General features: G+C 38.7%; 1 protein-coding gene across 2 annotated transcripts in view; it reads right to left on the minus strand.

Moving 5' to 3' along the window:
* Positions 1-1,343: 1,343 nt before the first annotated feature.
* GPM6A (glycoprotein M6A) overlaps positions 1,344-24,364 on the minus strand; it is a 257,677-nt gene continuing 234,656 nt past the window's right edge. For both annotated transcript variants that reach the window (XM_070781654.1, XM_070781653.1), the window contains exons 4-7: positions 16,995-17,148; positions 9,800-9,876; positions 8,932-8,997; positions 1,344-3,438 (exon numbers count right to left, since the gene is read on the minus strand). In XM_070781654.1, the coding sequence (XP_070637755.1) occupies positions 3,286-3,438; positions 8,932-8,997; positions 9,800-9,876; positions 16,995-17,148 (450 nt within the window). In that variant the 3' untranslated portion in view covers positions 1,344-3,285. The remainder of the gene's footprint in view (positions 3,439-8,931; positions 8,998-9,799; positions 9,877-16,994; positions 17,149-24,364) is intronic.

Genomic DNA, 24,364 nt, shown 5'->3' on the forward strand with positions numbered 1-24,364 from the left:
CACCTGATGTGAAAAACTGACTCATTGGAAAAGACCCTGATGCTGGGAAAGATTGAAGGCAGAAGGAGAAGGGGACGACAGAGGATGAGATGGTTGGATGGCATCACCGATGCAATGGACATGAGTTTGAGTAAACTCCAGGAGTTGGTGATGGACAGGGAGGCCTGGCATACTGCAGTCCATGGGGTTGCAAAGAGTCGGACATGACTGAGTGACTGAACTGAACTGAAATATAAGCATATATTTTTACATAGAGAAATGAACTTTTAATTTTTCAAAGATTAAATTATTTTATAATGATCAGTTTTTGAAAAGCATATATCATGAAATTTTTGTTCATGTTGAAGTTCTTTAATGTTTAGTTCTTTATTATCTTGTTGCTATGCTTAGAAGGGCTTCCCTTGTGGCATAGTGGTAAAAGAATGTGCCTGCCGGTGCAGGAGATGCATGAGACTTGGTGTCGATCCCTGAGTCTGGAAGATCCCCTGAAAAAGAAATAGCAACCCACTCCAGTATTCTTTGCCTGGGAAAATCCCATGGACAGAGGGGCCTGGCGGGCTGCAGTCCGTGGGGTCACAAAGAGTTGGACACAAATGAGCACAACAACAACAAAGTTAAGCCTCTCATAAATACTGGAAAGAATAAGAATTATTATTTCATAAGGTTTGAATAGGGGATAGTTTTTTTTATTGTCATGAAAGTGATTTTTTAAAACAAGACATTTTCCCACGATCTACTTATAATTATTGTAGCTATTAGTAATTTAACTATGAAATTTTCAAATTGTCATTTACAGTAATACATAAATGAAGAATAATATAATTCCTTAGGTTTTATGAAAGTTTAGATTTTTTAGATAACTTTTATCATTTGTAAATTGCCATTACTTGATTTGGCCAGAAGAAATTACATCCAAAACAAATGAAGTCTGGAAAAAAATTTTTTTTCATTTCATTGGTCTCACCTTGACATTTTGAAGCAAACCAATAAGTCATTTTTTCTTTCTGAATTGCATTAGACATTTTTGATTCTCTGCTAGTTTATGAAACATTAAAGAAAACACAAAACAATAAACATTAGGCAAGGAAACAGCATAAACTGAGAGTTGTTATCATTTGCTAAATGGAATGGCCTCCACTTCACCCTCTCCCCTCTCCCCAGCATTCCCCCGCTGTAGGTCATGCACAGACTTTCATTAAATTATGAAGCGTTAGGTCAGCTCAACCAAGGCAATAAGCATCCTATGGAAACAGCACCGACTGAATTGGAAAGAATGCACACACAGGAAAGAGGAATAAACAAAACAAGAAAGAAAAAACAAAAACACACTGCAGAAACTAATAATAAGTACACAAAGTACACAAGTGTATTTATTACATTTGCAAGCACTTTGTTCTACATTTCAAAAACGCCACCATCAAGCTGTTGGCACATTTATGTACAAAACAGATTAATTGTAATGCCTGCTACAAAGCACTCTTTGTGAAAATACAAACTCTAATACCAGGAAAAAAAAAAGCCAAAAACATCAACATCATTACATAAGTTTAAAAGACAGTTTTAAAAATCATCACAAACTGTTAAGACACAGAACCGAAACACTATAAGATAGAATTTAAAGAAGCCCATTAATACTTTTGCTGAATATCTGTAATACTGCATATATCAGAAAAATGTTGAACCAGTAAGATAACCTAAGTGTAAAAAAAAGAAGCAAAACCCCAAATTAATTAAATAATACTACAGAATGCATAATCATGCCACAGATAACCCTAGTAATACACCCCCTACCTACTACAAGAATTGTAAAATTATGGATGATGCACAACTAGTCATTGTACAAAGATTGTTTCACTCAATAAATTTTATTAGAAATGCACTTACACTGAGAAAGGATTTCACAATGGTCAAATAGTGCACAATACTACCTAGTTTTTATACACTGACAAGCAAGTCTTGTCAGGCTACATCATTTTAAAAGACACTTTACAGCATTCTTGTAGCGTTAGAAATAACCGGAAGAAGAGTTAAGGTTAAAACAAACACCAAATTTGGTCCAATAATACTGATTGCTTTTTTTTTATTCCTTTGATAGGTACGTCTTATAAATGAACACGAATGAACATTTGGTTAAAATGACTTACTTGAAATAAAAACACAAGATATCACTACACTTTGAAAGGATACATTGTATAGTGGCCTCTGACCTCACTTTAAAAAACACTACAGGTAAACCAACATAGATTGGAAGGCTGCAAGCAAAGCTATTATAGTAATGGAAGCCTTTTCAAATATATCATACACATTGGAGGGATCGTTTACAGAGGTGCAATCCATTAAAATGCTTTAAAGTAGGTAAAACAACTTCGGAGGGGTTAGTGTGCTTATTTTTAATATACCACCTTCATAAAGGTAATTAATGTTCCACATTAGCATATTAAAAGTTCCAATCCAGCCACTGCTTAAGTCACAAAGCGATCATTCGCCAACAGTCCATGGTAGTTATTTCTGTTAAAGTCATGTCTATACTAAACTTTAAAAGGTAAGCCTGGTGTCACTATCTTAAAAAGGTAACTAGCCATGCATTAGCATCACTGTTTCTACATGCTCACAACAGAAACATGAGTCATCAGAGAGAAATGCTTTTAAGTACATCAAGAAAAGAATAGTGTTAACAAAGATAAGAAGCACTTTTTTTAAACCTACTCTTACAAATTTAGAAATTGCACCTTAGATTGATGAAAACATTAACCAGGGCCTATAGCAACACGGCCACTGATCTTCAGACAGGATTTTTGTGTTTCGAGTCATCATGATATCATTTCTGTCTATTGTCATAATGTACAGTGGTCCCTTTGAAGGTTACCTGTAGTTAAACTAGTTACTGAAATCAAAACTAAAAAGTATAAAAAGCTACTTTTCTTTTCAAAACATAAGAAAGAATGCAAAAGGTATAATGTATAACACATGGAAGTGGTTAAAAATCAAATCTCTGCATTTGACAATATTAGTTTCCTTGATCTTACAGAATTAAGTGAGTTTGAGAAATTTAAGAAAAGAAAAAAAAAGCTGGATAGGAGCTTGTAGAAGAGATCTGATTACACCAATTTAACAAATTAGGAAATGAAGTGCTATACAACAAAGACATGTATTCGGGTGATTCATAAGTCACCCCCCCATATCATTGATGAGAAGCACTTCCATTTTCTTTTTCAAAAGATTGGATGGTTGGATGGCCCTTAGTTAAACACCAATGCATTGAGTGACAGAACTGGAAGATGGTGTTTATGTGTACGCATTGAGCCGCTCTTTGGAGCGAGTAGAGTGGATGTCGTGAAGCTCCTGCTCCTCCTTGGACTTGATGTCTTCATACTTCTGCATCCGGCAGGCGTCTTTCACATAAGCCCAGTTGGCAGACAGAACCATAAGGTAGTGGACCTAATCAAAGACAAAGATAATTGATGCGGGAAGTCTGTTCTGTGTCCTCACTACACCTTGCTATTAGGAAAGAAATGTTCAAATTATATACTTCTGTGGAACGTGTTCATTAACAAAATGGGATGAAGATTTCTGCTGTAATAGAATGTAAATAAAATATTTTCCTTCCTCACTCCCCCTACGGTGACAATATCTTCTTGGCACACTTTTTTCAGTATCTCTTTCTTCTTCTTCAGCTTTGAGGAATCCAAGGGTCTTAATTCAATATTTTAAAGCTTTTACGTGATGCTTCCTGTCCTTCTGCCCTCACTCAAACTATAGACTACACATTTTATGGTTACGTATTTACATTTTCTAATCTATTAAAGGAAACAGTCTCATTTACAGTGGACCCCAGTGAACTGGGACTAATGAAATGATACACTGCCCAATGTGTAATAGAAAACAGGTTCATGGAAACCCCAACATAAACCTGTGGATTCAATTACGTTAGTTTTCCACTCGATGAATTTTGCACTTTACATTGCAAACTACAAGATAGCAAGCAATGTGTCATATGAATCTTGTATTATTTTGTTTAATTTTTTAAAAAAATGTTTGTTTGTTTATTTGGCTGCACTGTTTATTTAGTAGCAGCATGCCGATACTCAGTCTTCACTGCACCATGAGAACTCTTAATTACAGCAAGTGGGATCTAGTTCCCTGAGCGTGGACGTAACCTGGACCCCCCGCTTTGGGAGAATGGAGTGCTAACCACTGGATCACCAGGGAAGCCCCTGAATCTTGTACATTTATATACATTCATAATAGCTAGAATAGTTCAAGAAGGAAGCTCCCTATTTTTCCTGAGGAATAAAGTGTGAAATACTGAAGCTCCTGGTTTTACCTGAATAGACTGAACAATGAGATCACTTATTTGTTTTTCTTTCTTTGCCCTCCTCGTAGTCTTTGAGAGAGAAAAAGACGTTTTCCAATGGGTGGATTTCGATGGATGAATAGGAAAGAGAAACTAAGTTGTCGGGTATGTACTTTCTCTGAGCCTTAAAGAGTAGCATTATTTTTACTTAAAGTAAAATAGAACAGGAAAAGTTTTTATTCAATTATGGTGATATTCTATATTGTGTATGTTACAGGTATACAGTATAGTGATTCACAATTGCTAAAGCTTATATTCCATTTATAGTTATTATAAAATATTGGCTGTATTCCAGTGTTGTACAATATGTCCTTGTAATTTATACATAACAGCTTATATCTCTTAATACCCTGCCCCTATGTTGCCCCTCTTCCTTCCCTCTCTCCACCCGTACCTACTAGTTTTTTTTTTTAATTTCTGAGTCTGTTGCTTTTTTGTATATTCACTAGCTTGTTGTACTTTTTAGATTCCACATAGAAGCGATATCATACAGTAGCTGTCTTTCTCTATCTGACTCATTTCACTTAGCACAATACTCTTCAGGTCCACCTGTGGTGTTGCAAATGGCAAAATTTCCTTCTCTGTTGTGGTTGAGTAATATTCTATTGTATATACGGAATATTACTTAGTAATATTCCATTGTATAAACACCTCATCTTTTTCCATTCATCTGTTAATGGACATTAGGTTCCTTCCATGTCTTGGAAATTGTAAATAATGCTGCTATGAACACTGGGGTTCATGTATCTTTTTGAACTAGTAATTTTTCTTTTCAGATATATACCCAGGAGTGAAGTTGCTGGGACATATGCTAGTTCTATTTTTAGTTTTTTGAAGAACTTGAAAATTTTGATTAGTCAAGATAGGAGCTAGGCTCATTCTAGAAAAGTAGGGATGAACATTAAGAATACAAGGTTTTATGGACTCTGTGGGAGAGGGAGAGGGTGGGAAGATTTGGGAGAATGGCATTGAAACATGTAAAATATCATGTATGAAATGAGATGCCAGTCCAGGTTCAATGCACGATACTGGATGCTTGGGGCTAGTGCACTGGGACGACCCAGAGGGATGGTATGGGGAGGGAGGAGGGAGGAGGGTTCAGGATGGGGAGCACATGTATACCTGTGGTGGATTCATTTTGATATTTGGCAAAACTAATACAATTATGTAAAGTTTAAAAATAAAATAAAATTAAAAAAAAAAAAAAGAATGCAAGGTAAATTCCAAACGGTGTCTACTGTAATATGTTCATGTTCAGGCAGTCAATAGGCAGTAGAAAGGAATTTTGACAAAATAATTTTGATGCAGCGATACAGTAAAGCAATGAAATTCCTCTCAAATTCTGTATTTTGCTTCATTTGTTTAGAAATTGTAAGCCACAGGGAATTAGGAGCTCTGAATTATATTCTTGCATTTTCATAGTGAAAGCTTAATCACTATATGTATGTGGATTAAGTAAAGCTTGTACACATAGCCAAATTTGTATTGTTGTTGCTGTGAAAATATCAAGGGCCTTGGAGAGTGCTTATCAAGCAGCTGGTACTCAGAATATTTGCCATAGGAATGAATTTATTTTTAGATGTTCAGAAACTTTCTCTTTGAAATCTGAGAAAAATATGACCCTTAAATTATTACTAAGAATCTATGAGTGAAATACTAAAAAGAATGTCAACGTTACTGAAAAGAATGTCAGCATTACTCTATTTTAGAGACTGGAGTTTCCCAGCAGGTTTTCAGATATTTCACCTGGCCCTAGGTTAATGCAAGCTCCAGGCTTGCTACCGGACCTCAGCAGATGAATCCTGATCACTGAAATCTAGAGATGCTAAGTTGACTACTTTTGTCAGCAGACAGACCTTCCTAATATAGTGAAAAAAATAATGGAGTAGTGCTATACCCTGCTTAGTCGCTCAGTTGTGTCCGACTCTTTGTGACCCTATGGACTGTCCTTTGTGACCCTATGGACTGTGACCCTATGGACTGTCCTTTGTGACCCTATGGACTGTGGCCCGCCAGGCTCCTCTGTCCATGGTGATTCCCCAGGCAAGGATACGTGAGTGGGTTGCCATACCTCCTCCAGGGGATCTTCCCAACCCAGGGATTGAAGCCAGGTGTCCCGCACGCGGGCAGAGTAGAGCACACGTGAATCTTAGTCCAATTCTTACAACCCTTGCCTTAAATGACAGAGGATTTTTAAATACCTTGGTAGAGTGAAATTCATTGCAATTTTCTGAAATTTTTATAGAAATAATTATGGTAGCTGTCTTCTGAGATTTGAAATGAGATGTGTTGAGGTTAATGACAGTTGCTATCTTACAAGTACTGATAAAGCATTTGATGGTAACTTCAACAAAGTATATTTTAAAGAAATGTTAGCTAATAGCAGTGCTATGGTAGCTATATTAATACTGGGAACAATAGAAGTAGTTCTATCAGTATTTTCTCTGTTTCCAGAAACATAAACTTGTGATGTCAATCAATATTTAGAAGTTATTTACTTCTTAAGGAATTTATGCTTTACCTTTATTTGGATATCTAAAAGGATGCTTAGTACTTATGAAAGTAATCTTCTAAACTCTTGCTGTTTGAAATAAAATTTATTTATAAGTTAATTCCTAAATCTATGCAGATTTCTTAAGAAATATATAACATCTAAATTTTCTGTCAACTTAATTCATTTTGATATATGGCAAAACCAGTACAATACTGTAAAGTTAAAAAATTAATTAAAAAAATCTTTTGATAATAGAATCACTTTATAGGAAGCATTTTTAGAGTCATTTAAACACTATTTTGTTCAGACAGGTACTTTTCTCTAATGTATGCCTGAAGGCATGTGTTTTCACACAGAATTTTACACACACATATGTTGCAAATGCAAACAAATACTTTATTATGTACTTCTTTTCAGAAAATGATTTGATAGATGTTTTATACATGGGTGTGCATTGCTTGAAGATACACGACCCTAGATTTATCCATCAGACAGAAATGTGTGTGTGGATGCAGGTGAACAGATGTTTCCTGTTATCTCACAGCCAGGCTATTTGGGATTATGGGGTCTGGGATATCACTGCCCAGAACCTATGGATGATTCTATGTTAAGAATATAAGGCCTTTGCTTATTGTTTTATTGTGACCCCTCAATTACTCAGGCAGTGAGATCTTGTTAAGCACCTCATATTCTGAAGTGAAATTCTTGTGGAGACGTTTATACACCAAATCTACAATGTTGAGCAATTAACATGATATTGAATTAAAATATCTGAAAATCCACTATGGCCCTGATATGGCTGTTTTTGTCAGGTATTTTTGAAAATAGGGTGGTGCTAGTGGTATAGAACCTGGAGACATGAGAGATGCTGGTTCCATCCCTGGGTTGGGAAGATTCCCTGGAGGAGGCCATGGCAACCCACTCCAGGATTCTTGCCTGGAGAATCCTATGGACAGAGGAGCCCAACTGGTGGGCTACAGTCCCTGGGGTTGCAAAGAGTCAGACATGACTGAAGTGACATATATACACATTTTTGCAAACAGTTTTATCAAACAGAGTCAGGTCTTAATACAAATTGATTTCTGAAGTCACTGAAAATAACTGGTCCGAAGTGGCTCACCAGCACATTGTCTCTGCTTTCCTGTTACTAGTCTTTGACAAGAGAAAAGCACTCATTTTTCCCAAATGTTCCTTTCACCAACACGTTGGACAATGTATTGGCACCGTAAGGAAAGGAATTAGATAGTTCCAAATTAACTCATCATTTCTGGGTATTGAAGTAGCTACTCCATAGCTGAGGTTACTGGGCACCTTCTAGAGCTCTCTGCTACTTAGATTCTGCTGCTGCTGCTAAGTCACTTCAGTCGTGTCCGACTCTGTGCGACCCCATAGACTCCACTTAGATTCTAGGACACGAAAATAAGGACCGAGGAACCCGGCCACAAAAGCTCCTACTATGTGCAAGGTCCATGTTCATTGTTACCACTTGGCCTTCCGCTAAACAAAATGGAACTCATGGTGAGTTACAAAGAAGAGACTGGATATGGCAAAATTCAGGTCCTCAAAACTTGGTAAAACCTGACTTTCAGGGCTTGTTCTTAATATTTTTAAGAAAGTTATATACAGAAGATATGACCAGAAACTACTAAGGTTTATGTGAAGAAAAATAATCCTTTTTTCATAAATGACTCCATAAGGAGGAAAAAAGTGTAACATAAGATAAGGAATTGATTAAATTATTTGAATATCCCATTGATGCATATGTAGTATATGCTAAATAAATAAATTTTTTATGTTAACAGTAGTCTTATATCTAAAATGCTAAGGAATTTACTTATTTTGGTTAGTGTTACCAATATTATTTGAATCCTTCAACTGATTACTAAATGTCAATTCTATTATAACAAATATCTTTCTTTAGAGTAAGCCTTATTTTTCACTTAATTATTTGCCCATTCTCCCCCTCTCTTTTTTAAAATGATGCTAAAATACATATGATTCCTACAGACTTTGGATATTAGAGGCAAATGATCGTCTCTACAGGCAAAGTGAAAAACCAAGCCTCAGAGCTTTGAGGTCTTACCATAGCGATGACTGCAGCCCCAGCCCCGGCAAGGGCAACAATGAACAAGTGGAAGGTCATGTTCAGCTGCAAAAGAAACCAGAGAGAAACAGACACGCATCAGGGTTACAACAGAAGAGTGACAAGGCATCCATAGCCTTATGAGTAGGAACTCTGCTCATCTTTACCAGAAGTGCACCTCACAATATCTCTTCTCCTGCTGCTGCTGCTGCTGCTAAGTCCCTTCAGTCGTATCCGACTCTGTGCGACCCCATAGACAGCAGCCCACCAGGCTCCCCCGTCCCTGGGATTCTCCAGGCAAGAACATTGGAGTGGGTTGCCATTTCCTTCTCCGATGCATGAAAGTGAAAAGTGAAAGTGAAGTCGCTCAGTTGTGTCCGACTCTTAGCGACCTCATGGACTGCAGCCTACCAGGCTCCTCCATCCATGGGAATTTCCAGGTAAGAGTACTGGAGTGGGGTGCCATCGCCTTCTCCGTGTTCTCTCCTGCAAGTTGTTTAAATCTTTGCAACTGCACCATTTTAGTATAATTTCATGTTAAAGATGAGATCATGGTTAATAATGATGGTTTCCATTAATATTATAACCATGAAGGCTATGGGATATCTTTTAAATATAGCCTTATGATTTTTCAACTTTCATTAAAATGATAGTTTCTAGAAAAAAAATTTTTATCATAATTTTTTATTGAAATATGCGGAATATCTCATTCTTATTTATTTTCTCATCCCCCTGCATAACAACATTGCAAGTGAACTTGCCTCTGAAAGAAAAAGGCGGGAATTTGATATCGCTTTAATTATATATTCTTCAAATAACAAAATGAAGCTCAAATTCTAACACAATTAAAGGCTGTAACAACACTCACCTCAGTGGATTCACACATTCTCAGGAAATTCTCAGAGACAGTGCAAATTTTCTTTTCCTCTCCAATTGTCACAATCCCTACAACATTCAGAAAAGTACAGTTTAACATTTTACATATTTTCAGGATCCCAGAGAGAGAAAAAGAAACTTGAGTGGATAAAATATAAGTAAGTTTCCTTTTATGTGGTATTGTAATGGAAAACCTCTTCCTCGGCTTTCGTGGCTTGATAATAATTATGAAAAATAAAACTAAGAATGGAAGATCAAGACTATTCAAGCCTCAAGCAATTTAAAACATTTTCAATCTGAATTCACTGGGATCTAGCCACCAGAATCTTCAGATTCACTTGTAGCTACTTCATTGGTTTGGTCCTTTAATGTCATGGTGTAGGCATCAGAATTATTTGGATAACTATGCTCCAGATGAAGTCAGGATCTAAAAGTATTCTGCTTGTACAAAGCCTCCATTAGTCTGTAAAAGCACATTGCCCAAAGGAGCAATTTTTCTCCGCTAATGCTGAAAACAGTGTTATTAGTAAGAAGAAATAAAAAGCTGCAATTTCACTCCCATTTATCCTTGCTCCAGTTGGTTTATGGATCAACTGCATCAAAATCTCCTGACTAGAGATCTCTTCAAGAAAATTAGAGATACCAAGGGAACATTTCATGCAAAGATGGGCACAATTAAGGACAGAAATGATATGGACCTGACAGAAGCAGAAGATATTAAGAAGAGGTGGCAAGAATACACAGAAGAATGGTACAAAAAAGATCTTCATGAGCCAGATAATTGCAATGGTGTGATCACTCACCTAGAGTCAGACATCCGGGAATGCAAAGTCAAGTGGGCCTTAGAAAGCATCACTATGAACAAAGCTAGTGGAGGTGATGGAATTCCAGTTGAGCTATTTCAAATCCTAAAAGATGATCCTGTGAAAGTGCTGAACTCAATATGCCAGCAAATTTGGAAGATTCAGCAGTGGCCACAGGACTGGAAAAGGTCAGTTTTCATTCCAATCCCAAAGAAAGGCAGTACCAAAGAGTGCTCAAACTACCACACAATTGCAGTCATCTCACACGCTAGTAAAGTGATGCTTAAAATTCTCCAAGTCAGGCTTCAACAGTATGTGAACTTCCAGGTGTTCAAGCTGGATTTAGAAAAGGCAGAGGAACCAGAGATCAAATTGCCAACATCTGGTGGATCATCGAAAAAGCAAGAGAATTCCAGAAAAACATCTACTTCTGCTTTATTGACTATGCCAAAGCCTTTGACTGTGTGGATCACAAAAACTGTGGAAAATTCTTAAAGAGATGGGAATATCAGGCCACCTGACCTGCCTCCTGAGAAATCTGTGTGGAGGTCAAGAAGCAACAGTTAGAACTGGACATGGAACAACAGATCGGTTCCAAATCAGGAAAGGAATACGTCAAGGCTGTATATTGTCAGCCTGCTTATTTAACTTCTATGCAGAGTACATCATGAGAAATGCTGGGCTGGAGGAAGCACAAGCGGAATCAAGATTGCCAGGAGAAATACCAATAACCTCAGATATGCAGATGACACCACCCCTATGGCAGAAAGTGAAGAACTAAAGAGACTCTTGAGGAAAATAAAAGAGGAAAATGAAAAAGTTGGCTTAAAGCTCAACATTCAGAAAAGTAAGATCATGGCATCTGGTTCCATCACTTCATGGGAAATAGATGAGGAAACAATGGGGAACAGTGACAGATTTGGGGGGCTCCAAAATCACTGCAGAAGGTGACTGCAGCCATGAAATTAAAAGACTCTTGCTCCTTAGAAGAAAAGTTATGACCAATCTAGACAGCACATTAAAAAGCAGAGACATTACTTTGTCAACAAAGATCTGTCTAGTCAAAGCTCTGATTTTTCCAGTAGTCATGTATGGATGTGAGAGTTGGACTGTGAAGAAAGCTGAGTGCCAAAGAATTGATGCTTTGGAACTGTGGTGTTGGAGAAGACTCTTGAAAGTCCCTTGGACTGCAAGGAGATCCAACCAGTCCATCCTAAAGGAGATCAGTCCTGAATATTCATTGGGAGGACAGATGCTGAAGCTGAAACTCCAATTCTTTGGCCACCTGATGCGAAGAATTGACTCACTGGAAAAGACCCTGATGCTGAGAAAGATTGAAGGCTGGAGGAGAAGGGGACGACAGAGGATGAGATGGTTGGATGGCATCACTGACTCAATGGACATGAGTTTGAGTTAGCTCCAGGAGTTGGTGATGGACAAGGAGGCCTGGCATGCCGCAGTCTTTGGGGTCGCAAAGAGTCAGGCACGACTGAGTGACTAAACTGAACACATCAGAATCTCCTGGGGAACTATCACAAATTTGTATCTCTGGATCCACCGGAGGACTGATCCATCAGAGTCTGTGAACGTTTGCCGGGAGTATTGCATTTTTAACAAGCACATAGGTGATGCACTGCCACAGACCTCATTTTACAGAAGTGATCAAGTTCATCCTAAAATGGGTCTTTGATTTTGTTTTGAGAACTCCTGAAGTGTTAAACACATATATATATGAAAGGATAAATTCACAACTTCTGAGCAAACTAATACTTCAGCTTTTAGCACTTGCTGCATAACAATACATGGACATATTATTTAGTTTTAATATGTATACATATTCACACATTCTTAGCTTTGAGGTGCACCATCAAGTCTCCATGTCTATGGATCTGGTATACTAACCTGGTTTGCCAATGGTTTGGGCAATTATTTCAGTTAAAAAAAAATGTACTTGCAATATCTTGAATTCAGAGATCCTTCTCTGGGACCTTCCTTTTTTGCCATGGTAAGTCTAAGAGGGGTTAAAAAGAACCTCTGGAAGATGTGTCTAATAAATCATCATTAGTGAGAAATCTTCCCAGGAAAGCCTATCTTTCTCCTTGCTGATCTGTTGCAGACTTCATTCATTCACATGAAACACCCTGGCTACGCATGCATTTCATTGCCTATTTCTTTATTCGCATTTGCAGCAAAACTTCTAGGAAGTGTTGCTTAGGCTCAGTTTGCAATTCCTTTCTTTCCATTTTCACTTAAACCCCTTCCAGTCAAATTTCACCCCAATCCTCCACTGAAACTTTCCTTATGAAGATCACTCATGCGCTCCACATTGTTAAAACTGAAGATGAATTCTTAGTTCGCCTTCTATTCGCCAGTCAGCAGTACTGGAGGCAGCTGATGACTCCTGCAAGGCTTCCCTAGTGGCTCAATGGTTAAAGAATCTGCCTGCCAATGCAGGAGACATGGGCTCAATCCTTGGGTTGGGAAGATTCCCTGGAGAAGGAAATGGCAACCCATTCCAGTATTCTTGCCTGGGCAAATCTCATGGACAGAGGAGACTTGCATCCTTCATGGTCTCTTTATTTGGATTCCAAAGTCTACATCCTCCCATTTTCACCTTTCTGTTCTCACCGGCTTCTCCCTGTCAGTATCTTTGTCTGGTTCCTCCAGTGAGCTAGGATCTCTTTCAGTGGTGCTTCCCAGTGTTCAGTCCTCAGTTATCTGTCTGTCTCCTTTGCTGACCTCAGCCATTCAGAGTTTTCAACTTTAAACATTATCAAGATTCCTAAATCCATACAGACAGCCCCATACTTCTCTCCTGAAACCAAGACCCAAATATCCAATTTCTTACTTGACAACTCTATTGAGACTTCTAATAAGCACCTGAAAAACAACACTGCCAAAACTGAAGTCTGATCTCCCTTGCCTGCCCCACTCCTGAGCAAGCTCTTCTGGTTGGCTTTGCCATCTCATTTGATAGCTAATCAACCTTCCCAGTTGCTTAATCAAAAAGACAAATTCCTTCTTGAATCCTCTTTTCCTGTCGACCCCCACATACAACCCATCAGGAAATTCTGTTGCCTCTGTCTGTACCCATTGTGATCCACAACTGGGGGGTTGGTTTTTTTCTTTTCTGATGCCCTTTGTTTATAACTTGATTGCATATGAACATTAAGGATTCTTATTAAAGATGTATTATTTGGAGGGTAAATAAATGCTGTCCAGGCAGTAGATTCTTTGTTAAGAGCAAACAGAAAGCCTGTACAGATGATGTGAAAGGTTGCATGACACCTCTTCACATCACAGAGAAAAGCTAAGCCTGAATAAATCCTGGATGAAAGTACAAGAGGAGAGTGAATAAGTTGACTTAAAACTCAACATTGAGAAAACATTCACAGCATCTGGTCCCATCACTTCATGGCAAATAGATGGGGAAACAGTGGAAACAGTGACAGACATCATTTTTGTGGCCTCCAAAATCACTGCAGATGGTGACTGCAGCCATGAAATTAAAAGACACTTGCTTCTTGGAAGAAAAGCTATGACCAGCCTAGTTCAGTTCAGTCTCTCAGGCATGTCTGACTTTTTGCGACCCCATGAATTGCAGCATGCCAGGCCTCCCTGTCCGTCACCAACTCCCAGAGTTCACTCAAACTCACGTCCATCGAGTCAGTGATGCCATCCAGCCATCTCATCCTCTGTCGTCCTCTTCTCCTCCTGCCCCCAATCCCTCCCAGCATCAGAGTCTTTTCCAATGAGTCAACTCTTTGCATGAGGTGGCCAAAGTACTGGAGTTTCACCCAGGACTAATCTCCTTTAGACAGCATATTAAAAAGCAGAGACATTACTTTGCCAACAAAAGTCCATCTAGTCAAAGCTATGGTTTTTCCTGTAGTCATGCATGGATGTGAGAGTTGAACTATAAAGAAAGCTGAGCGCCAAAGAATTGATGCTTTTGAACTGTGGTGTTGGAGAAAACTCTTGAGAGTCCCTTGGACTGCAAGATCAAACCAGTCCATCCTAAAGGAAATCAGTCCTGAATATTCACTGGGAGGACTGATGCTGAAGCTGAAACTAATCCTTTGGCCACCTGATGCGAAGAACTGACTCATTTGAGAATACCCTGATGCTAGGAAAGATTGAAAGTGGGAGGAGAAGGGGACGGCAGAAGATGAGATGGTTGAATGGCACCACCAACTCAATGGACATGAGTTTGATCAAGCTCCAGGAGTCGGTGATGGACAGGGAGGCCTGGTGTGCTGTAGTTCATAGGGTCGCAAAGAGTCAGACATGACTGAGTGACTGAACTGAACTATGCTGTTACAGGGCTAAGGTTCAAAGAGCAGCTTTAATCATAGTCATGCTTTACACTTACCCGATGTATATCCCCTACAATATCTGGGATGTACTGGACTACATATATTGCTTATCAGAAATTCCAACTTAACTGGGTATCCTGTAATTTACCTGGCAACCCTCTCTGTGAGACTAGCCACATCTCTTCCAATTTTAATTTTTCAGATTAGAAGAATTAAAGGAAGACATTTTAGTTGGGGGTGGGGATGCTGAAGTTAGGGCTGTGGTTTTCCGAGCAGCTATTTTCCAGTGTCCTCCAGCAGTAGGTGCCAAGGTTTCCTTTTCCTGTGTTTACAGGGACATGTTTCCAAGGTTAAAACTTTCCCCAGAGAAGACCTGTCCACATTCCTTCCATCATCTTCTTGCCGAGAACCCCATGCACAGAAAATCATCCTGATTTTCATCTGCATCACACAATGGGGGCTGGAACTCCTTCTAACAAGAGCGTAGGTAGACACTGTTTTGAAACATTGGGCTAGCTGGTGATGGACTGGTTCTACCATACCCTGCAGTCTGTCTACAGTCTAACCTCAGAGCCACAGTCTAACCTTGCGATCCCCTCTACTGAACTGTTTCCCACTTGCCTGAAGTACAGGGACACCTGCATTAGAGAAAAACATTTATAACACTCTGTTAGATTTTAAAGGTCTTCCCTGGTGACTTGGATGGTAAAGAATTCACCTGCAATGCAAGAGACCTGAGTTCGATCCCTGAGTCAGGAAGATCCCCTGGAGAAGGGAATGGCAATCCACTAACAGCTGTGTTGTAAAAAAAAATATCAGTTTGAGCACATGACTTTGCATATCTTCTATAAATTCTGTAGCCCCCATGTTATTACAAAGGATGGGATGGGATTCCAAACAGGTTAGGTGAGATTAGACTCAACTTTCCTCATTCATAGTTCAGTGCTTGTTTCAACAGGTGAGGCAGCTCACTTCGAACCAAGAACAGACTCTGAAACTGGATGGAGTGAATCCAGCACTCTCACTTACTAGCCGTGTCACCTTGGACAGGAAACTTAACCTCCTGGGACCTCAGTTTTGTCATTTATAAAGAGGATAACCACAGTACCCACCACACAGAATTACTGTGAGAACTAAGCAGGCAAACATATACAAACTATTGTAAGCCCTTATACACGTAAGAAATTATTATTATTACATGAGGTTTCAGCCCTAAATAAAAATAACCTAAGAGTCCCTTGGACTGCAAGGAGATCCAACCAGTCCATTCTGAAGGAGATCAGCCCTGGGTGTTCTTTGGAAGGAATGATGCTAAAGCTGAAACTCCAGTACTTTGGCCACCTCATGCAAAGAGTTGACTCATTGGAAAAGACTCTGATGCTGGGAGGGATTGGGGGCAGGAGGAGCAGGGGACAACAGAGGATGAGATGGCTGGATGGCATCGCTGACTTGATGGACGTGAGTCTGGGTGAAGTCTGGGAGTTGGTGATGGACAGGGAGGCCTGGCGTGCTGCGATTCATGAGGTCGCAAAGAGTCAGACACGACTGAGCAACTGAACTGAACTGAACTGAAGAGGACTACTGATTGATTTAGTTTTTTTTTTTTTTATTATGAAATGGTAAAGTTTAGTTTTTTCCCCTGTTTTAGAAAACAATGAAGTATCTATTTCTTAGATGAGCTTCATACAGACTTCACAGACTATATAGTTTATCAGGGGAGAATGAAAATACTATGCAAACACTACACGGTTCATAAGAGTGACTTGCACTCACTCTGAAATTCCCTTAGTTTGGTTTTAGAAGAATGACTTAAACATGAAGATTCTGATGCACCTCTCTCTCTGGTCGAAGTAATTATGGTTCCAAAGTGGTTTACACTAGTTTTCTCAGTTGCTCAGTTGTTTCCAACCCCTTGCAACCCTTAGACTGTAGCCTGCCAGGCTCCTGTGTCCCTGGGACTTTTCAGGCAAGAATACTGGGGTGGGTTGCTGTCTTCTTTTCCATTATACTATTTTAAAATGGAGCAAACCGTATGAGGTGCTGTATTTACAGCCAGGGATACACCTACCAAACTGACGAAGGTCCAGGCAGAGATTCGCTCCCTCCACTAAGGTGGTGTTTCGGCAGATGGTCCACAGGTTGAAATACATGTAAACTGGCAGTGAGGTGAATGCCGTGACTCCCAGCCAGGCCAGCATGAAAAGGTATGTCAGCATAATAAACTGCAACAGAGAAAAAGTCGAGACAGAAAACATATAAGCTACTGGGAAGGAGGGATTCTGTGTTTAACATACACAGCTCAGTATTTATCACTCCGGTAGGTCCTGCCACCAGTAAGGAAGCTGAGAGAGGGTGAACATGGATCACGAGAAGAAAGGGGCTGGAAAACTACATCACAGGGGTTCTGATGTACAGGGGAAGAGTTCCTCCATCTGCATCTTAATGCCTGTTTCATTCATGTATTGATCTTGAAAACCTCACCACACATTTTTTTAACTTTAGAAAACATTAACTGATAAATTTAAGATGAATAGCTTTGTATGACAACTAAATGGGCACAAATTCACATCATAAATATTTAAGCTAAGTACAATGACTCACAGGTCATTTTGGTATATAATGATATGAGTGTGTATTTCTACTCCTCTTTCTGAATGACTTTTGTAAACTTTAAGTCTAACTCTTCTTTCATGCACACTAACTTTACCTTTGATTGACTGATTGATTTATCAAGCATTGATATGCCACTCATTTACTGTGTCCCCAGCCTAGATGTCACATTTGTTTAGCAAGAAAGGGGGCCTTAAAGCATGCTGGTTAAAGCCACAGATTTCTGAACTGGATTGAGTCTAGGCTGCTTTTTATGCCTCTTTGTGATTAATTTAGCAGAGCATGCCTGCTAAACTGATCTGAAATTACAATCACAATTGTAATCTACAGTTACACTCACTGCATGACTGTTGAGAGGCTGGAATGAGATGATTCAGTGGAAGCACTGAGTGTCAAACCTGGCGCATACGAAGCCCAGGCAAAGTATCAGTACTTTTTATTCTAGGTAGTATTATTGTGATTATTCCTACTACCACCAAACATATATCTTGCCTGAATGATAGGAATGTATAGAATAAGGAAATTAGGCTTCATGTTTGCAGAAAATAAAAAGCATGAGAAGTTCTCAAGTCTGGGAAAATTACTTAACGTCTTCCGCTGGAAGAGGAAGCCTCTCGAAAGTCTGGAAACTACCCCAAACTGAAGAAATCTTGTTAATGGAACTCCTGGGAGGAAAAAGCTCTGTTTATTAACATTTTCATCATGCAGAATTGTAGGCCTCAGTGCTAATTTACAATCTCAAGAATAATGAACATGATACTGCCACTTCAGACCCAGTCCTCTGAAGGGTAACGGCGACTCAGAACCCACAGGAGAGTGATCTGCAGGCCTTTCGGTTCCATTTGGCCTTATATTCCTTTCCGACTCAGGGGACTTTTCAAAAGCTTCTTTTGATGGTGCTGTTTACGGTGGAATGGGACTCTGGATTCTATGGGTTTACACTCAAACTGGCCCGGAATTCTCTGAACTGTGTTGCTGCTGCTACTTCACAAGGCAATGGAAGGAGTGAATTCTGAAACCGTATTTGCTATAATGTCACAGCATAGTAATAAAGCTGAATTTTACAGAATCAATCTTTGCTGCGAGAACATGTTTTCATGAGGACTAGTGCATTAACTTTTGTTCTAACATACAAAAGATTTTACTTCTGAGTTGGAGTACAAAGCAGTTACATTTTAGGGAGTTCATAGTCACTAAAGTATCCATACTAAACATGCTAAAAATATAAGGCTATCTTCCTACTTTATGTTTTCCCTTAGAATCTGATAATTACTAAGATTGAAAAATTATTTGAATTGATAAAGTGTGATTCTAGGTAAACATTCTCTATATGTAATAAAATATCTCATGATTATCATCTTATTTCTAGCTTTCCACTGCTAGTAATATGACAGGTATTTTTTGTTGTCTGAGCGTTAAATATATGAGCTACTCTTTTTTTCTAAACTGAGGTATAATTGATATATCAGTTTCAGGTGTACAACATAATGGTTTGCTATTTGTATATATTGTGAAACAGTCATTGCAATAAGTCTAGTTAACATCTGTCACCATACATCGTTATTGTTATAAATATTTTGTAAACTATTTATTCGCATGTGGTGTTTATTGCCTTGAACAACAATATATTTTACTTTCTAAACTAAACAGCAGTGGCCCTGTTTATAGAAAGGAGAGAGGGATGGGTCTTATGGAAGTCTGATATATAAAGTGGACTCACTGGCTTTTCCTATTTCAGCCACAGTTTAATGTATCTCTCACTTATATTAAAACACTGACCATTTCCTCCTAATTCACAAATAAAAATATCTCAGTAAAATTTCTTTGGTTTGGTTTAGATTAGTTAACTTGTTGATCTTGGATGGTAAAAACTGTCATTTTTTTAATGACATTTAATGCCATTAAATGATAAAGATGTGGATGCCAGATTCATAATCAATATCCAGCAATCTTATTATCACATCATTATTGAGTACCATTTCATCAGAACATGCAAATGACTTTCACAATAGGTACCTTCTTGTTACCATAGTTCTTGTTTTGTGTTTATTTTTATTCAAAATACATTTGTTGAGGGTCTAATATGTGTTAGTATTACACTCAACGATCTTGCTGTGAATTCCTTCTTAGTGGCTTAAAATTTTTAAAAATATGTATTATTTTGATTTCAACCTAGATGTTCTAATTATTGTTTGAAATTTAGAAGGGAGATTGAAATATGGAACTGCAAGAAACAAGGTTTTCTTAGTCTTTGGAAGAAGGTTAAAACACATGATTACCCCTTGATGATGCAGCTTTGAGATTACAGTGTATTTAACTTGAGAGTGACTTGTAAAAGGTAATTTATTTTTCATCTGTGTGCCTATGAATTTAAGCTTGATGTCTAAGAAAATCACACTTGGTTAAGCCATAGACTTTCTGGGGGAACTCAGCAGATGTGTACCAGTCTGGGTAAAAATAACATCTCAGACGTTAGCTGAACTGATGAAAAAGAGCCAGCTGACTCTGACTCCAAGGGTCTCTGAATCTAAGGATTATGTAAACACTGAAAAAATTAGCCATATATCAAATTTAATGTTATGATATAATGAATAAATTTGGGCATAACGCAGACTCAAACTTCAGTGAAATGAATTAAATGGATCTATCAGTTCAGTTCAGTCGCTCAGTCGTGTCCGACTCTTTGCGACCCCATGAACCACAGCATGCCAGGCCTCCCTGTGGGTATATGCAAACATATACCAAACATATACTGTTGGGTTCCACTCAGGACACTGTCTATAAAGTCTCTTTCTCATCAGTGTTTTACAGCACAGCTTATAAAAATACTTAGATAAAGTATTTTTTAACTCAGAGCTCCCTCATTTCCCAAAAATATGTTTTCAATGACATTTCCTCATTGGGAATGCATTTATAGATTATCAATTCAATCATGTCCCCACTTGAAGAGCAAGAGAAAACAGCTGTAGATTTGAAGGCAGAAACACCTCCGGGCTGAGTGATCTGGTCATCCAGCAGTCTCGCTGAGTGAACGTGAGCTGAGGGGCATGCCTCTGACAGTGGTTTCCAACCGTGCACACACAGCGAGATCATCTGGCAGATCTGAGAAAGAGATCAGGCTTTGCCCGTGACAATTATATCTGAATTTACAATATCTTTGCAGACAATTTTAATGGGCATCTAACATAAAGAACTGCTGCTCTATGGGAATCAATAAAGCTCTCATGAGTACATTTGATGTGAAAACTTCTCTGATATTTTCCTTAGGCTCTTCAGGGTACCACACCTGAAGTCGGGGGAAAAAAAAAAAAAGCACAATTGGAATGATTAGCCAGAAATCCATGTCAATGTCAACAAAATAGCCAAATGCATAGGTGAGTGAGGGACTGATATGAACCAAATTTGAAATCAAGATTTCCCAGATTCAGCACTATTGAAAATTTGGGCCAGAATATTCTTTGTTATGGATAGTGCCCTGTGTATTGCAACATGTTTAACAACATCCCCGGTCTCTACTCAATAGACAATAGTTACATAACCAAAATTTCTGTGTCCCCTGCGGGGAGAAGGCAAGGAGTGGAGAAACAGCATCTGGTTGAGAACCACAGCTCTAATATGAGAGAATACCAAGGCAAAGGAAAGCAAACGGACGCCTGAATATGCTATCACTAAGAATGCAAAATGGAGCAGCACCAAAAATACTGAACTCAGTAGGCTTCGAGAAGCACACAGTGTAAAGTTTACTGAAGAAAAAATTACTTGTGTTATTATGTAAATTACTTGAAAATATGCAATCATCATTATTGTCAACAGTATGGCCTAAAGCTATCTTGGCACAAGTGGTGATCAGAAACTTGCTTTAAAAAAAAAAAACTATTTGCCATGTTTCTACCCATTTTATTCCTAATTGTCAAGACATGGAAGCAACTAAAATGTCCTTCAGTAGCTGAATGGAGGAATAAACTGCTATATTCAGATGATGGAATATTATTCGGCACTAAGAGAAATGACTTATGTAAAGCCACAGGAAAACATGGAAGAACCTTAAATGCATATGACTAAGTGAAGAAAGTCTGAAAAGATTACGTAACGTGTGGTTCCAGTTATATGACATTCTGGAAAAGGCAACACTATGGCGACAGTAAGAGGACAGGCGGCTGCCAGGCGTGGAGAGAGGAGGATGGACAGGTGGAGCACGGGATTTTCAGGGCAGTGAAAGTATTCTGTTTTACACCACAGAGTCAGATATGTGTCAGACACTTGTCGAAACACACCGAATGTGCAACACCAAGCGTGAAGTCTCAGGGAAATTATGGACTTTGGGTGATTATCTTACGTCCATGTCAGCTCATTAATTGTAGCAAATGTACCACCTGGTGCAGGATTTTGATAGTGAGGGAGGCTGTTGAGATGTCGGGGTTGGAGATATTTAAGAAATTTCTATTAATATATTTCCTGTTCAATTTTTCTATGACCCTAAAGTTGCTCTAAAAAATAAAATCTATTAAAAATATACTAATTGTAATGCTCTCCTTTATTACCTTGCACTGGTCTTATTCATTCAACAGATCAAACTAAAATGCTTCAGAATATAGTACAGGATTCATCATGAGTTTGCAGTTGCCCTATCTAACACTTGGATGATTGCAGTATTCTAAATAGTTCATTCTAGTTTGCACCCTTCAGGTTACTTATGGAGCTTATTTCTATTTTCCAAACCCTTAATCAAAGTCCTTTACTCTTTAATTCATTAATAATTAAAATATCCCTGTGTCAACAATGTGTACTATATGAGGCCTTGGGTATATACCGGTCAAAAATGTCTTTCGAAGATTTTAACCACTGTCTGAACAAACACTGTAAGCCAGCCATGTCCATCAGTGTGCTCAGCATGCATGTGCTTATGTAGGCTTTACTTTTTCAAGTGAAAGCAGAATTCAAATCAAATCAAATCATATTAGAGAGAAAAGCACCGCCAGCCTCTTTTCCAACAAATATTGCTGCTGCTAAGTCGCTTCAGTCGCGTCTGACTCTGTGCAACCCCATAGACAGCAGCCCACCAGGCCCCGCCGTCCCTGGGATTCTCCAGGCAAGAACACTGGAGTGGGTTGCCATTTCCTTCTCCGATGCATGAAAGTGGAAAGTGAAAGTGAAGTCGCTCAGTCGTGTCCGACTCTTAGCGACCCCATGGACTGCAGCCTACCAGGCTCCTCCATCCATGGGATTCTCCAGGCAAGAGTACTGGACTGGGGTGCCATTGCCTTCTCCAACAAATATTACTATAGAGGAAATTTCCCTTTAGTGAATGCTATTTTATTGTCAGTTACGTTGTAAATATCTGAGAAATGGTCTTCTGACCAAGAATCCCAATATGATAATACTAGGCTTAGACATGGGCCTTCCTGGTGGCTCGGTGGTAAAGAACCACCTGCCAATGCAGGAGACACGAGTTCAATCCCTGGGGGGTGGGAGTTGGGGTAGGGAATATCCCTTGGAGAAGAAAATGGCAACCCACTCCAGTATTCTTGCCTGGGAAATCCCACGGACACAGGAATCTGGCGGGCTACAATCCATGTGGTCGCCAGAGTTGGACACGACTGAGCGACTAAACCACCACCACCACCAGGCTTATTCATTCCTCAGTGAGCTTTTGATTTTTATATCCTTAATATATGTCATCTCCCCATAAAGTAATTAAAAAACATAAACTATGGTAGCTAATCTTAAAATGAGGAAATTGAGTCTCAAAAAATGTGGTAAAATTTCATGTTTTGTAAAACGTTACTGGTTTAAATGCAAAGTCAGAAAGATATAATTCTTTTTTTTCCTAAAAGAAATGATAAAATAAAAATCTTTTTGTGGAGATTATTCCCAGTACAGTGGGCATGAGCCTTCTGATTGGAAAAGACAGGTACCTACTAAACAATCAGTATTGCAAAAGACCATCTGTAATCCACAGTTCTCATTGAATCCCCAACCCAGTAGCCTGTTTAAATTATAACTTTTACATGTATGGAAATATTTGGCACATTAAAATCAATGGAACCAATTTAAGAAAACGTATTTCTATTTGCAGTGTCACCTGAACATATAAAATCGAGGTTACTCACAGTAGAAGCAGTTACTGTAAGTGAATGGATTCAGGATGCCACATTAGGGTTCATAAAGCCTATGAATTGGAGGATAATTTCTATCCATCCTTAAGGTGAATTTCTAGCTTTATTATAAAATTTGATTAAAAAATCTATATGTGCAAGCGACTTCATTTAAACTAGAATATCTTTATAAGCAGAAATTGAAAATTCATTAGTTATAGCTATATCTCCTTAGAACTTTTCAGTTCAGTTCAGTTCAGTCACTCAGTCATGTCCAACTCTCTGCAACCCCGTGGACTGGGCATGCCAGGCCTCTCTGTCCATCACCAACTCCCGGAGTTTACTCAAACTCATGTCCATTGAGTCAGTGATACCACCCAACCATCTCATCCTCTGTCATCCCCTTCTCCTCCCGCCTTCAATCTTTCCTAAGAACTTTTCAGTGGGCATCAAATTCTAAGATTTGATTTTATATTAATTAAATAAAAAAACTGAAGGTTTTAAATATTCTGGAAAAACGAAAACAGACTATTATCCTGCTATGTACAATTCATCTATGGTAACTGTATTTTAACATATTTCCCCCACATTTTATTTTATTTAGCTATTTTGGTTCCACTGCGTGGCATGTGCAATCTTAATTCCCTGATCAGGGATTGAACCCTTATCCTCTGCAGTGGCTAAGCACAGAGTCTTAACCACTGGACCTCTAGGCAAGTCCGTCAACAATTTA

Source organism: Bos indicus, chromosome 27 (genome assembly GCF_029378745.1).
Source record: "Bos indicus isolate NIAB-ARS_2022 breed Sahiwal x Tharparkar chromosome 27, NIAB-ARS_B.indTharparkar_mat_pri_1.0, whole genome shotgun sequence".
NCBI classification, from domain to species: Eukaryota; Metazoa; Chordata; class Mammalia; order Artiodactyla; family Bovidae; genus Bos; species Bos indicus.